General features: G+C 37.2%; 1 protein-coding gene across 1 annotated transcript in view; it reads left to right on the top strand.

The window, feature by feature from the left end:
• Nucleotides 1-14,845, top strand: part of LOC123551314 (phosphatidylinositol phosphatase PTPRQ-like) — an 89,659-nt gene that overhangs the window by 31,595 nt on the left and 43,219 nt on the right. The window contains exons 8-10 of the mRNA XM_053542103.1: nt 6,110-6,285; nt 10,869-11,046; nt 14,136-14,297. Of these exons, the coding sequence (XP_053398078.1) occupies nt 6,110-6,285; nt 10,869-11,046; nt 14,136-14,297 (516 nt within the window). The remainder of the gene's footprint in view (nt 1-6,109; nt 6,286-10,868; nt 11,047-14,135; nt 14,298-14,845) is intronic.

The following is a 14,845-nucleotide window of genomic DNA, read 5'->3' as shown; positions in this document are numbered from 1 at the left end:
CAGGTAGGATACACAACAAATGAAGTTTCTGTCAGCAGCAATGCAAGTGTCTATCAACAAACGGATGAATCAGGTAGGATACACAACAAATGAAGTTTCTGTCAGCAGCAATGCAAGTGTCTATCAACAAACGGATGAATCAGGTAGGATACACAACAAATGAAGTGTCTGTCAGCAGCAATGCAAGTGTCTATCAACAAACGGATGAATCAGGTAGGATACACAACAAATGAAGTTTCTGTCAGCAGCAATGCAAGTGTCTATCAACAAATGGATGAATCAGGTAGGATACACAACAAATGAAGTGTCTGTCAGCAGCAATGCAAGTGTCTATCAACAAACGGATGAATCAGGTAGGATACACAACAAATGAAGTGTCTGTCAGCAGCAATGCAAGTGTCTATCAACAGATGGATGAATCAGGTAGGATACACAACAAATGAAGTGTCTGTCAGCAGCAATGCAAGTGTCTATCAACAAACGGATGAATCAGGTAGGATGCACAACAAATGAAGTGTCTGTCAGCAGCAATGCTAGTTTCTATAAATCAGCAAACCAACGAATCAGGTAAAATACACAATAAAAGATTTGATTATCCAATGAATCAGGTAAGATACACAATAAAAGATTTGACTATCCAATGAATCAGGTAAGATACACAGTAAATGATATGTCTGTCAGTAGGAATGAACTAATGAATCAGTTAAGTAACAATTAAATGATGCATCATTCAGGGGCAATGTTAGTGACTGTCAGCAGACTTCACCTCAATTTTTTATTTCTTTGCTGCTTCCTATACATCCTCATTATTATAATGAATTGAAAACTTTAATTATCTGGTTATTAGTCCCCTACTTCGGGAACTATAGGAATGCGCACCGTCATTCCGTCCATCTGTCCGGACATTCGTCCGTCCGCAATTTAGTGTCCGGTCCATTACTCTGTCATCCATGAAGGGATTTTAATATTACTTGGTACAAATGTTCCCCATGATGAGACAACATGTCTTGCGCAAAACTCGGACCCCTAGCTCAAAGGTCAAGGTCACAATTGGAGGTCAAATGTCAACAGGGCTTTTTTCTTGTCCGGTCCATAACTCTCCCATCCTTGAAGGGATTTTAGTATTACTTGGCACAAATGTTCCCCATGATAAGATGACTTGTCAAGCGCAAATCCCGGACCCCTAGCTCAAAGGTCAAGGTCACAGTTGGAGGTCAAAGGTCAACTGGGCTTTTTTCCTGTCCGGTCCATAACGCTCCCATCCATGAAGGGATTTAAATATTACTTGGCAAAAATGTTCCCCATGATGAGACGACATGTCATGCGCAAAACCTGGACCCCTAGCTTAAAGGTCAAGGTCACAATTGGAGGTCAAAGGTCAACAAGGCTTTTTTCCTGTCCGGGCAATAACTCTTCCATCCATGAAGGGATTTTAATATTACTTGGCACAAATGTACCTCATAATAAGACGATGTGTCATGCACAACTTTCAGATCCCTAGCTCAAAGGTCAAGGTCACACTTAGCAGTCAAATGTTAACATAGCATGAACAGGGTCTGTTTCGTGTCCGGTTCATAACTCTGACATTCATTAAGGGATTTAATATCACTTGGCACAAATGTTCCCCATGATGAGACAACGTGTCATGCACAAATCCCGGACCCCTTGCTCAAAGGTCAAGGTCACAATTTGGGGTCAAAGGTCAACAGAGTTTTTTTCCTGTCCCGTCCATAACTCTGCCATCCTTGAAGGGATTTTAATATTACTTGGCACAAATGTTCCCCATGATGAGACAACATGTCATGCGCAAAGCCCAGACCCTTAGCTCAAAGGTCAAGGTCACAATTGCAGGTCAAAGGTCAATAAAGTTTTTTTCTTGTCCGATCCAGAACTCTGTCATCCATCAAGGGATTACAATATTACCTGGCATAAATGTTCCCTATGATGAGACGACGTGTCATGCGCAACACGCAGTACCATAGCTTAAAGGTCAAGGTCACACTTTGAGATCAAAGGTCAAGAGGATTTTTTTCCTGTCTGGTCTATAACTTTGTCATGCAAAACAGGATTTAGATATCAGTTGGCACAAATATTCCCCTTGATGAGACAATGTGTCATGCGCAAAACTCTAATGTCAAGGTCACACCTAGAGACCAAAGGTCAGACACAAGAGTGACTGTTTGGAGCATTTCTTCTTCATGCATGGAGGGATTGTGATGTAACTTGGCACAAATGTTCACCAATATAAGACAGATTGTGATGCGCAAGAAGCAGGTCCCTAGGTCTAAGGTCAAGGTCATATTTAGAGGTCAAATTCAAGAATGACTTTGTACAGAGCATTTCTTCTTCATGCATGGAGGGATTTTGATGTAACTTGGACCAAATGTTCACCACCATGAGGCACCCTTGATTTTAGAGTTACGTCCCTTTGTTTTACTATAAATAGATTTTATTGTAACCTTTTTAGCTCGACTATACGAAGTATAAGGAGAGCTATCCTACTCGCCCCGGCGTCGGCGTCTTTCCGCGTCCCCACCTTGGTTAAAGTTTTGGTGCACTTTCTCTTTTTTATACACCCGAAGGGACGTATTATGTTATGACGCTGGTGTCTGTCCGTCTGTCCATTAGCAATTTCGTGTCCGCTCTGTAACTCTTGAACCCCTTGAAGGATTTCAAGGAAACTTTACACAAATGTTCACCACACCGAGGCGATGTAACTCTTGAACTGCTAGAAGGATTTCAAAGAAACTTGGCAGAAATGTTCACCACATTGTAACGATGTGCAGAGAGCATGTTCCGTATGACTCGTTTCAAGGTCAAGGTCACACTTAAGGATCAAAGGTCATATATGACTTTGCTTTGTGTATATTGCTCTGCATTGCAGTGCCCTTGTTTTTATTTGGCAGATCTCTTTTTTTTGTACTTACAAAAAAATTTTTTTTGAATTACTTCCCTTTTATATTACTATAAATAGCTTTTTTTGAAACTTTTTTATTATTGGCCGTAGGGAAAAAACCGAGACCACTTTCTGGGGTACAACATGGATGGTACCTCCATTTTTTAGGTGTATTTTTACATACATTTGTACCTGTACCTGATAAGGATTTTTTTGTAGACTTTGAATATTTTTTTTGTGGACTTAGATTTGTTTTTTGAAGTTTTCCTTTTGTTGTTCCAGTCCTTTGGGACTACAACAGTCAAGTTCTTAAAATTTTGCTCCCATCCTATGATGTAAGCCTTCGAGCGTATATTGCCCCGCTTGGCGGCGCTCTTGTTCAACTTATCTCTGTAATTACTTGATGGATTTGATTCAAACTTGAAATACTTATTCCTTATCATCATCCACATCATCTGACATAAGGGCCATAACTCTGGGACCAGTATTTCATGAATTATCCCCCCTTTTCACTTAGATTTTCAGGTTAAAGTTTTGATGCACTTTCACTCTATCTCTGTTATTACTGAATGGATTTGATTCAAACTTAAAATAGTTGTTCAACATCATCACCCACATCATATGACACAAGGTGCATAACTCTGGCACCATTTTTTCATGAATTATTCCCCCTTTTTTCTTAGAATTTCAGGTTAAAGTTTTGGTGCACTTTCACTCTACCTCTGTTATTACTGAATGGATTTGATTCAAACTTAAAACAGTTGTTCAACATCTTCACCCACATCATATGACACAAGATGCATAACTCTGGCACAATTTTTCATGAATTATTCCCCTTTTTACTTAGAATTTCAGGTTAAAGTTTTATGCACTTTCACACTATCTCTGTTATTACTGAATGGATCTGATTCAAACTTAAACAATTGTTCAACATCATTACCCTTATCATATGACACATGGTGCATAACTCTAGGACCAATTTTTCATGAATTATTTCCACTTTTTACTTAGAATTTTAGGTTAAAGTTTTGATGCACTTTCACTCTATCTCTGTTATTACTGAATGGATTTGATTCAGACTTAAAATAGTTGTTCAACATCATCACCCGCACCATATGACACAAGGTGCCTAACTCTGGCACCAATTTTTCATTAATTATTCCCCCTTTTTACTTAGAATTTTAGGTTAAAGTTTTGATGCACTTTCACTCTGTCTCTGTTATTACTGAATGGATTTGATTCAAACTTAAAATAGTTGTTCAACATCATCACCCACACTATATGAGTTTCCTCAGATGTGCCCAGTTTCACTATCCAGCATCGAAATAGTCGAGCACGCTGTCTCCTGTGACAGCTCTTGTTATTACTGGCAGTAGAGAAAAATCGAGACCACTTTTCTGTGGTACAACATGCATGTTACATCAAATTTTTAGGTGTATTTTGATCTATCTCTACCTGGTAAAGAGTTTCTTATGGACTTATATTATATACATTTTTTTTTTTTTTTTTTTTTTTTTTTTTTTTTTAAGATTAATTTCCCTTTGTTGTTACTATAAATAACTTATTTGATAACATTTTTATAATCAGCCAAAACAATTCAGTATGAAAACAACTGGGTTTTCATATATGCACATTTTAATCCAAATGTGTTGTTATATCATATTGTATATATAGTACAATATTGTTTATACATCATTGACAGATATCAGTTCATTATGTTATACTGCAGTAGAGAAAATTAGGTGCCTTCCAGTAAGGGACTTTGTATTGCATGACAATACTTCATTCACTTGTTGTTTATTAATTCCGGCTGAGTATGATTCCATGTTGAAATCTAACAAATCAAAGTTGTTTCCCATGATACCGGTGTAATCATAAAAGGAGTGTCAACTATGGAAAGCCTGATACACAATTATATTAATATTTCCCAATATTTCAGGTAAGTTAACAGTCTATGATTTCAGACAAATTTCAAACTTTTTTTTTTCAACACAAAAAGAACACTGAACAATCTTATATTTAAACTGCATATTACCAAAGATATACTTTTTACAAGTGATATCTAGATCTATTCTTTAAGACCTAGATCTATCTAGGTCTAAAATTTTGGCAATAATTTCACCAGCTACCATATTAAAGAATAGCAAATTTATCTTGTGAGAATATACATTAAAATCTTTTTTAAATGACAGACCCAAATATCAAATGCACAGGTTGTACTAGAGCTTAATTAGGTATCATTATATTTTGCATATTGCTGTATTCCATTAATTTTGCCTTAACGGCTTGCCATACTTCCATTTCTAAGAAAAGTCCTAAATATAGAAATAACATGGCTTCCGGTTTGGTGATGTCATCAGCAATCTGTCAGACGATATTTTCACTAAAACTTCCAGATGATAAACACTGTTTGCAGGAAATATATAGGGTTTTTTGACACATAGAGTGGGAACGAAAGGTAGAAAATCATGTTTTAAATGGTTTTGTATAAAAAGGTAAATAAATCACCAATAATCCTGACATTTTCGCAAAAAATTGTGCGATACGGAAGAGCGGCTTCCAGTTTACTAATTATGTCAACATCCGGTAGGCAGGGCTAACATAAAAGTCTCGTGAGAAAACTGTTTACACTGGTATCATGGAAAACCCGGTACCATGAGAAAGGAGTATAAATGATGGGTCTGTCCTGAAACGGCAATGCTAGTTTCTATCAATTGGGTAAGCTTATAGTAGGTTATTGGATTTGTGTGTAGTTATTGGATTTGTTACTTCATGAAAAAAAACATGTGTATTTCTTAATGCAAAGCTTATACTCTTTTTTTATTGCATACAGATTCACAGTTTTGAATTATGCAGATTTCTTTTCCAGGCTGAGTAAATTTGAAAATTTTCATCTGTAATGAACTCTATGACATAACAGCACATGCTTGAATAATACCACAAACAACATAACACTCCTGATATGAAATATGCTTGTCAGTATGGAAAAAAATATTGACAATTTAGGTTCTATCATAATTTAATGGAACAAAGAATGAGTATTTAACCTGTTGAAATATCATTAAAATCTTAGACCTTTTGTATAAGATAACGGATGTTGGTGTTTGTTAAGCTCAGTTTACGTTGTTCATATTACTACAACAAATGTATTAGCTTGATTTCAATTTTTGAATAACAAAATTTTATTTCTACATTAATTATGTATTTTTTAAGTTCCTGCAAAGGTTAGTGACTTGGATGCCAAAAGTTATGATTCATCAGTAATGGTTACCTGGAACAGACCGTCACAACCCAATGGTAACATCACAACATACAGAGTTTATTGGATGGATATAGCAGGCCAGGGAAATTGTACTGTGTACTTGACAAGTCCTAAAAGCAGTGAAATGGTAAAATACTTGACATATAAGCATAATATTTACAGTTAACTCTACTTTTTTAGCTCGACTATTCATAGAATAGTAGAGCTATTGGACTCTCCCATGCGTCGGCGTCCGCGTCCCGATTTGGTTAAGTTTTTGTATGTAAGCTGGTATCTCAGCAACCACTTGTGGGAATGGATTGAAACTTCACACACTTATTTACTGTGATAAACTGATTTACATTGCACAAGTTCCATAACTCTGTTTTGCTTTTTTACAAAATTATGCCCCTTTTTCGACTTACAATTTTTTGGTTAAGGTTTTGTATGTAAGCTGGTATCTCAGTACTCACTAATGGGAATGGATTGAAACTTCACTTACTTGTTCACAGTCATGATCTGACATGCACAAAGCAGGTCCCATAACTTTATTTTGCTTTTTTACAAAGTTATGCCCCTTTTTCAACATAGAAATTTTTGGTTAAGTTTTTGTATGTAAGCTGGTATCTCAGTATCCACTAATGGGAAAGGATTGAAACTTCACACACTAGTTCACTGTCATGATATGACATGCAGTGCAAAGGGTCAATAACTCAACTTCGCATTTTACAAAATTATGCCCCTTTTTCAACTTAGGATTTTTGGGTTAAATTCTTATATGTAAGCTGGTATCTCAGTACCCACTAATGGGAATGGATTGAAACTTCATACACTGTCATGAGCTGATAAGCACTATTCAGGTTCCATAACCATATTTTACTTTTTTACTAAATTATGCCCCTTTTTCGACTTCCGTAAGCGACAAGGCTGTTGAATAGTCGAGCGTTGCTGTCCTCAGACAGCTCTTGTTGATTCGAGTATTCATATTCACAGGAGCTGATAATGCAATATGTTCAAATTAAGACAAGACAAATTATTTAATGCTATAATGGGTTTATTACGTGACTCTCACATAAATCACTGGCCCATAGTTATGTCTCCCCCCCTCTGGGGACATATTGTTTTTGCCCAGTCTGTCCGTCCGTACGTCACACTTCATTTCCAAGCAATAACTGGAGAACCATTTGACCTAGAACCTTCAAACTTCATAGGGTTGTAGGGCTGCTGGAGTAGACGACCCCTATTGTTTTTTGGGGTCACTCTTTGAAAGGTCAAGGTCACAGGGTCCTGAACATTGAAAACCATTTCCAATCAATAACTAGAGAACCACTTGACCCAGAATGTTGAAACTTAATAGGATGATTGATCATGAAGAGTAGATGACCCCTATTGATTTTGGGGTCACTCCGTCAAAGGTCAAGGTCACAGGGGCCTGAACATTGAAAACCATTTCCGATCAATAACTAGAGAACCACTTGACCCAGAATGTTGAAACTTCATAGGATGATTGTTCATGCAGAGTAGATGACCTCTATTGATTTTGGGATCACTCTGTTGAAGGTCAAGGTCACAGGGGCCTGAACATGGAAAAATATTTCTGGTCAGTAACTTGAGAACTACTTGATGATTGGTCATGAAGAGTAGATGACCCCTTATGATTTTTGGGTTACTCCGTCAAAGGTCAAGGTCACAGGGGCCTGAACATTGAAAACCATTTCCGATCAATAACTAGAGAACCACTTGACCGAGAATGTTGAAACTTCATAGGATGATTGGTCATGTAGAGTACATGACCCCTATTGTTTTTGGGGTCACTCTGTTAAAGGTCAAGGTCACAGGGGCCTGAACATTGAAAACCATTTCCGATCAATAACTTTAGAACCACTTGACCCAGAATGTTGAAACTTCATAGGATGATTGTACATGCAAAGTAGATGACCCCTATTGAGTTTGGAGTCACTCCGTTTAAGGTCAAGGTCACAGTGGCCTGAACATTGAAAACCATTTCCGGTCAGTAACTTGAGAACCACTCGACCCAGAATGTTGAAACTTCATAGGATGATTGTTCATGCAGAATAAATGACCCCTATTGTTTTTGGGGTCACTCCATTAAAGGTCAAGGTCACAGGGGCCTGAACATTGATATCCATTTCCGATCAATAACTTCAGAACCTCTTGATTCAGAATGTTGAAACTTCATAGGATGATTGAACATGCAGAGTAGATGACCCCTATCGATTTTGGGGTCACTCTGTTGAAGGTCAAGGTCACAGGAGCCTGAACATGGAAAACAATTTCCGATCAATAACTTGAGAACCACTTGACCCAGAATGTTGAAACTTCATAGGATGATTGAACATGCAGAGTAGATCCTGACCCCTATTGACTTCTTGCCTATAGGACTTTGCATTGGGGGAGACATGTGCTTTTTTACAAAAGTAATTTCTAGTTCAATTTTGCTGGGCTTAAGTCAAAACTTGAAATATGAAAAAACTTTTTCTGATGTCATGTAATAAAACACTTATTGAATGCCTTGCTTGTCAGTAGACAAACCTTCTGATTTCAGGCAGTAGTTTTGACTGTTAACCAGCAAGGCATTCTTAATAAGGGTATAAAAGTAAACGGTGATTTTTATGCATTCTATTGAAGAGGTGATATATTTTTTTACTCGACAGCCTCAGTAGTCTAGTGGTAGAGCACCTGAAAAATTGTTAAAAATGGCACTAAACCTGAACGCAAACATTATTTTACTCTTATATGTTTTTAGGTAGATAATTTCTTGTCTGAATCAAAGGTCAAGGTCACAATGATCTCAAGACTGAAAACAGTTTCTGATCTGACAATAATTTGGTATACTTGTCAATGAGTCTAACTGTTGTATTTAATGGAATGATGAGTAGACAAAACCTGATGTTATTTTTCATTCAGAAGGTCAAGGTCACAGTGTCTTGAAAAAAGGAAACAGTTCATGGTGAATAACTGAAGAAAACATGTATTTTTAGCTGTCAGACTTCATAGTGTTATTGCATATGATGAGAAAACAAGTTGTTTTCTTTTGTTTTGGGGTAGAGATGCTCAAATATCAAGGATCTTGTGACTGAAACAGTTTCTGATCAATAACTGGAGATTGCCTTGGAATATTGGTTGATACCAAACTTCATAGGATGTTTGCCTGTAGTCAGTAGATGACCCCTTATTTTTTAGCTTGACTATTCGAAGAATAATCTAGATATTCTACTCACCCTGGTGGTTGGTGTCGGCGTCGGCGTTACACCTTGGTTAAAGTTTTGCATGCAAGTACATATGGCTATCATTTAAAGGCATATAGCTTTGAAACTTATTTTTCTTTTTCTAGGTCAGTTAACAACCTCACTGGGTCAAGCCCCATAACTTTGACATGTATTTTGGCCAAATTATGCCCCCTTCTGGACTTAGAAAATCCTGGTTAAAGTTTTACTTGCAAGTTACTATCTCCAAAACTAATGCAGATATTTAATTGAAACTTCATGTGTCTTTGGGGTCATAAAACTAGGTGATACCTTCAAAAGCCATAACTCTGACGTGTGTTTTGGACAAATTGTGCCCCCTTTTGGAATTAGAAAATTCTGGTAAAAGTTTTACATGCAAGTTACTATCGCCAAAACTAATGCAGATATTGAATTGAAACATCACATGTGTCTTTGGGGTCATAAAACTAGGTGATAGCATCGAGAGCCATAGTACATATGGCTATTTTTTAAAGGCATATAGCTTTGAAACTTATTGTTTTCTTTTCTAGGTCAATTACCAACCTCACTGGGTAAAGTCCCATAACTCTGACATGTATTTTGGCCAAATATGCTCCCTTTTGGACTTAGAAAATCCTGGTTAAAGTTTTGCATGCATGTACATATAGCTATTACTTAAAGGCATATAGCTCTGTAACTTATTTTTTCTTTTCTAGGTCAATTACCAACCTCACTGGGTCAAGTCCCATAACTCTGACATGTATTTTGGGCAAATTATGCCTCCTTTTTGACTTAGAAAATCCTGGTTAAACTTTTTCATGCAGGTTACTATCTCCAAATCAAGTGCCGATATTGAATTTAAACTTTACATGTGTCTTTAGGGTTATAAAACTAGGTTATAGGATCAAGTCCCGTAACTCTGACATGCGTTTTGGCCAAATTATGTCCCCAGTGAACTTAAAACTTCTGGTTAAAGTTTTGCATGCAAGTTACTATCTCCAAAACTAATGCAGATACTGGATTGAAACTCTATAGATATTCTAACATTTAGGGTAATATTCCTGCTTTTTGGGACAACAATTTTGAATAGTTGAGCATTTGCTGTTTTACAGACAGCTCTTGTTGTGTCATTTTGTCAAAGCTATGATCTTGAAACTGAAAATGGTTGTCAGTCAATAACTGGAGAAAGCTAAGGTCTGTAACAGTTTAACTTGATATGTGGTTAGAAGATTATCCATTCTGTTATAAGCTCATAGGTGAAGGCCGCAGCTTGTTTAAGACTGAAATTTGCATACCAAGTAACCTTAAATGTTATCAGATGTACAAACAAACCTTTGAGGTTAATTGGTAAAATGTCAAGGTCACAACTTACTGGAGACGGAAAATTCAATATGCATTTATCTCCAGGAGATTATTATAGGATTTATTTTTACAAACGGCTCTCCTTACGAAAATATTTAGGGGTATAACACACTCTGTAATGAAGTCCTTGTTATTATTTCAGAACAATTCATGTGATCACAACATAACAGAACCTTCGAATATCACAGTCAATCAGAAGAATCTAAACTATACAATAATTAACCTGGAACCACATACAGAGTATGTTATAAGAGTCCAGGCATATACAGCTGTTGGTGCGGGTGCCATAACAAGTATAAATCAACGAACAAGCATAGCAGGTAATCTGTTTTGACGTGTGTCACTCATTACTTACTTACTTTATACTAGCTAACTTTGCTTCATTGAACTAAAAGTTTTGGTAAGTTTGTAATCTCTTTCTTGGTACCAGCTGGTTGTCGTCATGGCTTGTACCTGCATTCTATACAACACCTGTATCCCTTACCCTTCCAAAATATTCTTTTCTAGTACTTGTACATGTATTCGTAAATAATGTCCATCGTTATGATGTAATTGCATATTTCATATAAATATTAAATTTTGAGGGTTTTGAATGTTGTGCTCATTGTATGTGTTGCCATAGACTAGTAAATGAAAAGATCTGTTTCTGAAACCTGTAACTGTGCATTATTTGATGTTTTAAGAGTGTTTAGTTTTCTTTTTAGCTCACCTGAGCCAAAGGCTCATGGTGAGCTTTTGTGACCGCTCGATGTCCGTCGTGTGTCTGTCAACATTTTCTAAAGAAATCTTCTTCTTGAAAACCACTGGGCAGAATTACACCAAACTTCACAGGAATGATCCTTGGGTGGTCCACTTTCAAAATTATTCAAAGAATTTAATTCCATGCAGAACTCTGGTTGCCATGGCAACCGAAAGGAAAAACTTTAAAAATCTTCTTGTCCAAAACCGCAAGACATAGAGCCTTGATATTTGGCATGTGACATCATCTTATGGTCCTCTATCAAGATTGTTCAAATTGTGCCCCTGGGGTGAAAAGAGGCCCTGCCCCGGGGGTCACAAGTTTGACATAGACTTATATAGGAAAAAGCTTTAAAAATCTTCTGGTCTAAAACCACAAGACCTAGACCTTTGATATTTGGTATGTAGCATTGCCTTGTGGTCCTCTACCAAAATTGTTCAAATTATTACCCTGGGGTGAAAAGAGGCCCCGCCCCGGGGGGTCAACTACAAGACCTAGGCCTTTGATATTTTGTATGTAGCATTGCCTTGTGGTCCTCTATGAAGATTGTTCAGATTGTGCCCCAGGGGTGAAAAGAGGGCCCGCATCGGGGGTCCCAAGTTTTACATAGACTTATATAGGAGAAAACTTTAAAAATCTTCTTGTCTGAAACTGCAAGGCCTAGGCTTTTGATATTTGGTGTGTTGCATTGCCTTGTGGTCCTCTACTAAAATCGTTCAAATTATAACCCTTCAGTGAAAAGAGGCCCTGCCCTGGGGGTCCCAAGTTTAACATAGACTTATATAGGGAAAAAAATAAAAATCTTCTTGTCTGAAAGTTCAAGGCCTAGGCCTTTGATATTTTGTATGTAGCATTGCCTGGTGGATCTCTAACAAGTTTGTTCAAATTATGCCCCTGGGGTGAAAAGAGGCCCCACCCTGGGGGTCACTTGTTATATTTATGAGTTATATAGGAAAAAATACTTCAAAAATTATCAGATCATATTTCCGAGACTGTTTAATTATATTTACCTGATGTACCCAAGTGATTACATGTCACCTTACTGTGACCTTGACCTACTGACCTACTTTCTTGTTTTTTTGAGATACAGCCTTGAAATTTGGATGACATGTAGTTTTTCATACCGATCTTAAAACTGACTTTCAGTTACCATGAATGTGACCTACTGACCTACTTTCTAATATTTTAGCTTCAGTTTGCCATTTGAAACATGTGGCTCATATTACTCAGGTGAGCGATTTAGGGTCATTATGACCCTCTTGTTTTTTATGTTGCCTGAAAAATATCAGAGGGGGAGGGGGACTGTAGTTGCAGTGTTATCTTACCATCTTTATGTTCTTGGGTCCATTCAAAATCATGGTCCTGATACCATCTACTGCAGTTTTTAAAAGATCAAGGGAAGCGGTGGTCTAGTGGTTAAGGTGTTGACCACTCAGCTTGGGGGTTGTTTTTTTTTAGCCCCATTGAGGTCATGACTGCACCTCATATGACACCAGTACTGGTTTTTCCAGGAAGAAAACTTGAGAGTGGTACAAATAAGCCAGAAGCTTTCATCGCAATTGAGCTAAAAATAAATTCTAGCATAAAACTGCTGTTCTTGTCACTTTTCGGCGGTGTTTTATCAGGAGAGAAAACATGTGTTAAGAGAGAGATTCTTGCACTCATATGCTGTTAAAACACCTTTTTATATATGCATGTTCCGTGGCAAAGCGCAAACGTCATTCAGCCCCAAAACATATAATTCAAAAGGAAATGAAGTCAATGTAAAAAAAAAACTCAGACATTCCCTCGTATTTCATGGAAATTTAATGACATTGAGTGCCAGTGTATTCATTTGTTAGTTTTCACACGTTTAATGCTAGAATAGCGTTAGCGCATGTTCATTTCGTGTTGTAACATCTTCAGAATCCCTTGGGATACGTTGGTACCCTCGCCCTCGGGATTCTGCAGATGTTATAACACGAAAAAACATACATTATCCCTATATTAGTATAAACTAAAGGATTTGGCTGAAATTTGCAGAAATGTATCACTATGAGGTGAACTTGGACACATTTCCAGGACATAGATGTGCTGTGCCCATTTTAGTTGTTATGACCCTTTGGAAATTGTATTGTACAACCCATTTACTAATGAAATGCTTTCCCTCTTAGTACATCTTACTGTTTTTAAGGAATCCAAACTTACAGAAAATGTATCAATATAAGTCATATGGTCAGGATGTACAGTAATGTTCCTTAGTTTGTTCAAGGTAGACAAAATCCCCTCTTTAACCTTTAGCCTGCAGGCTGATCATGGTCTGCAACTGTTCGCTATTCGATCAGTAAAATTTTAGTGGACACCCCTTTGAATAATAAGTGAATGTTGGACCAGCCCATTTTAGATATTTAGCAGGGTAAAGGTTAATTTTTCCATGTAAGTTTAAAATAGGATAATAATCAATTTATTTAGTAGTTATATTTTCAGTAGAGATTGTAATATTTTGAAACAAATGTAACTTTTTATAATAATTATGATATTATTGAATATGATATAGAGGGTATTTTATCTCCAATAGTTAATTTTTGTTCAATCAGATTTTGTCCTACATGCATTTCTTAGTCATGCCATGTGACAGGGTATGAGTTGTATGACTGTGTTAAACAATATAAACATACTCTTATTTTACAGTCCCGGAGCCTGTGACAAATGTTGTTGCTGAGACACTGAATGCTACGGCTGTCAATGTAACTTGGGTTATACCTTCTGTAAATCCTGGTCCGGTAAACTATACAGTAACCACAAACAACGCGGTGGACAACACAGCCTCTAGTCAATCTTGCTCAGTTGAAGGTTTGTACATTTACTGCATGGGCTGTTTCACATGGGACTCTAGTGCCATGCGACCATAGTACGGGCAGGGTAAGTGGTCTCATAGGCGAGATATCCACTAATACGTTTGCACAGTTGTCCCTTCATTTCTGCTTTCTGTTGAATATCAGGTATTAGTTATCATCATTCATTCATTGCCTCAGTGTCCTTTTCACTGTAGTTCAAACTAGTGGTGTTTATTTGAAATTTGATAGCCGCAGTCTAATGTACACAGTAGTCACAAGTAAAAACATCCGATGATTGTTACAGGCCCGTGTGCAGGATTTGTTTGCTGGGGTGGCCCAACCTGGGGTGGGTTCGGTAGGGGTATCCCCTCCTTACTGCGATTTTTTTTTAATATGGCACATGAATAGATGCATTTTCCTGCTACCTGAAACACCTTTAAGGATGCATGAATGTATTATATATTTAAGGAAAAGTCTACTTTTTAATAATTTCATCAAGCCTTTTCAATGTATGTATGATTGTACAGTCACAGTGTATAGACTTATTTTTCTGTATGATACCCA

Source organism: Mercenaria mercenaria, chromosome 4, assembly GCF_021730395.1.
Source record: "Mercenaria mercenaria strain notata chromosome 4, MADL_Memer_1, whole genome shotgun sequence".
NCBI lineage: Eukaryota > Metazoa > Mollusca > Bivalvia > Venerida > Veneridae > Mercenaria > Mercenaria mercenaria.
The sequence above is the reverse complement of the archived record's forward strand: the minus strand, read 5'-3'. Positions and strand labels throughout refer to the sequence as shown.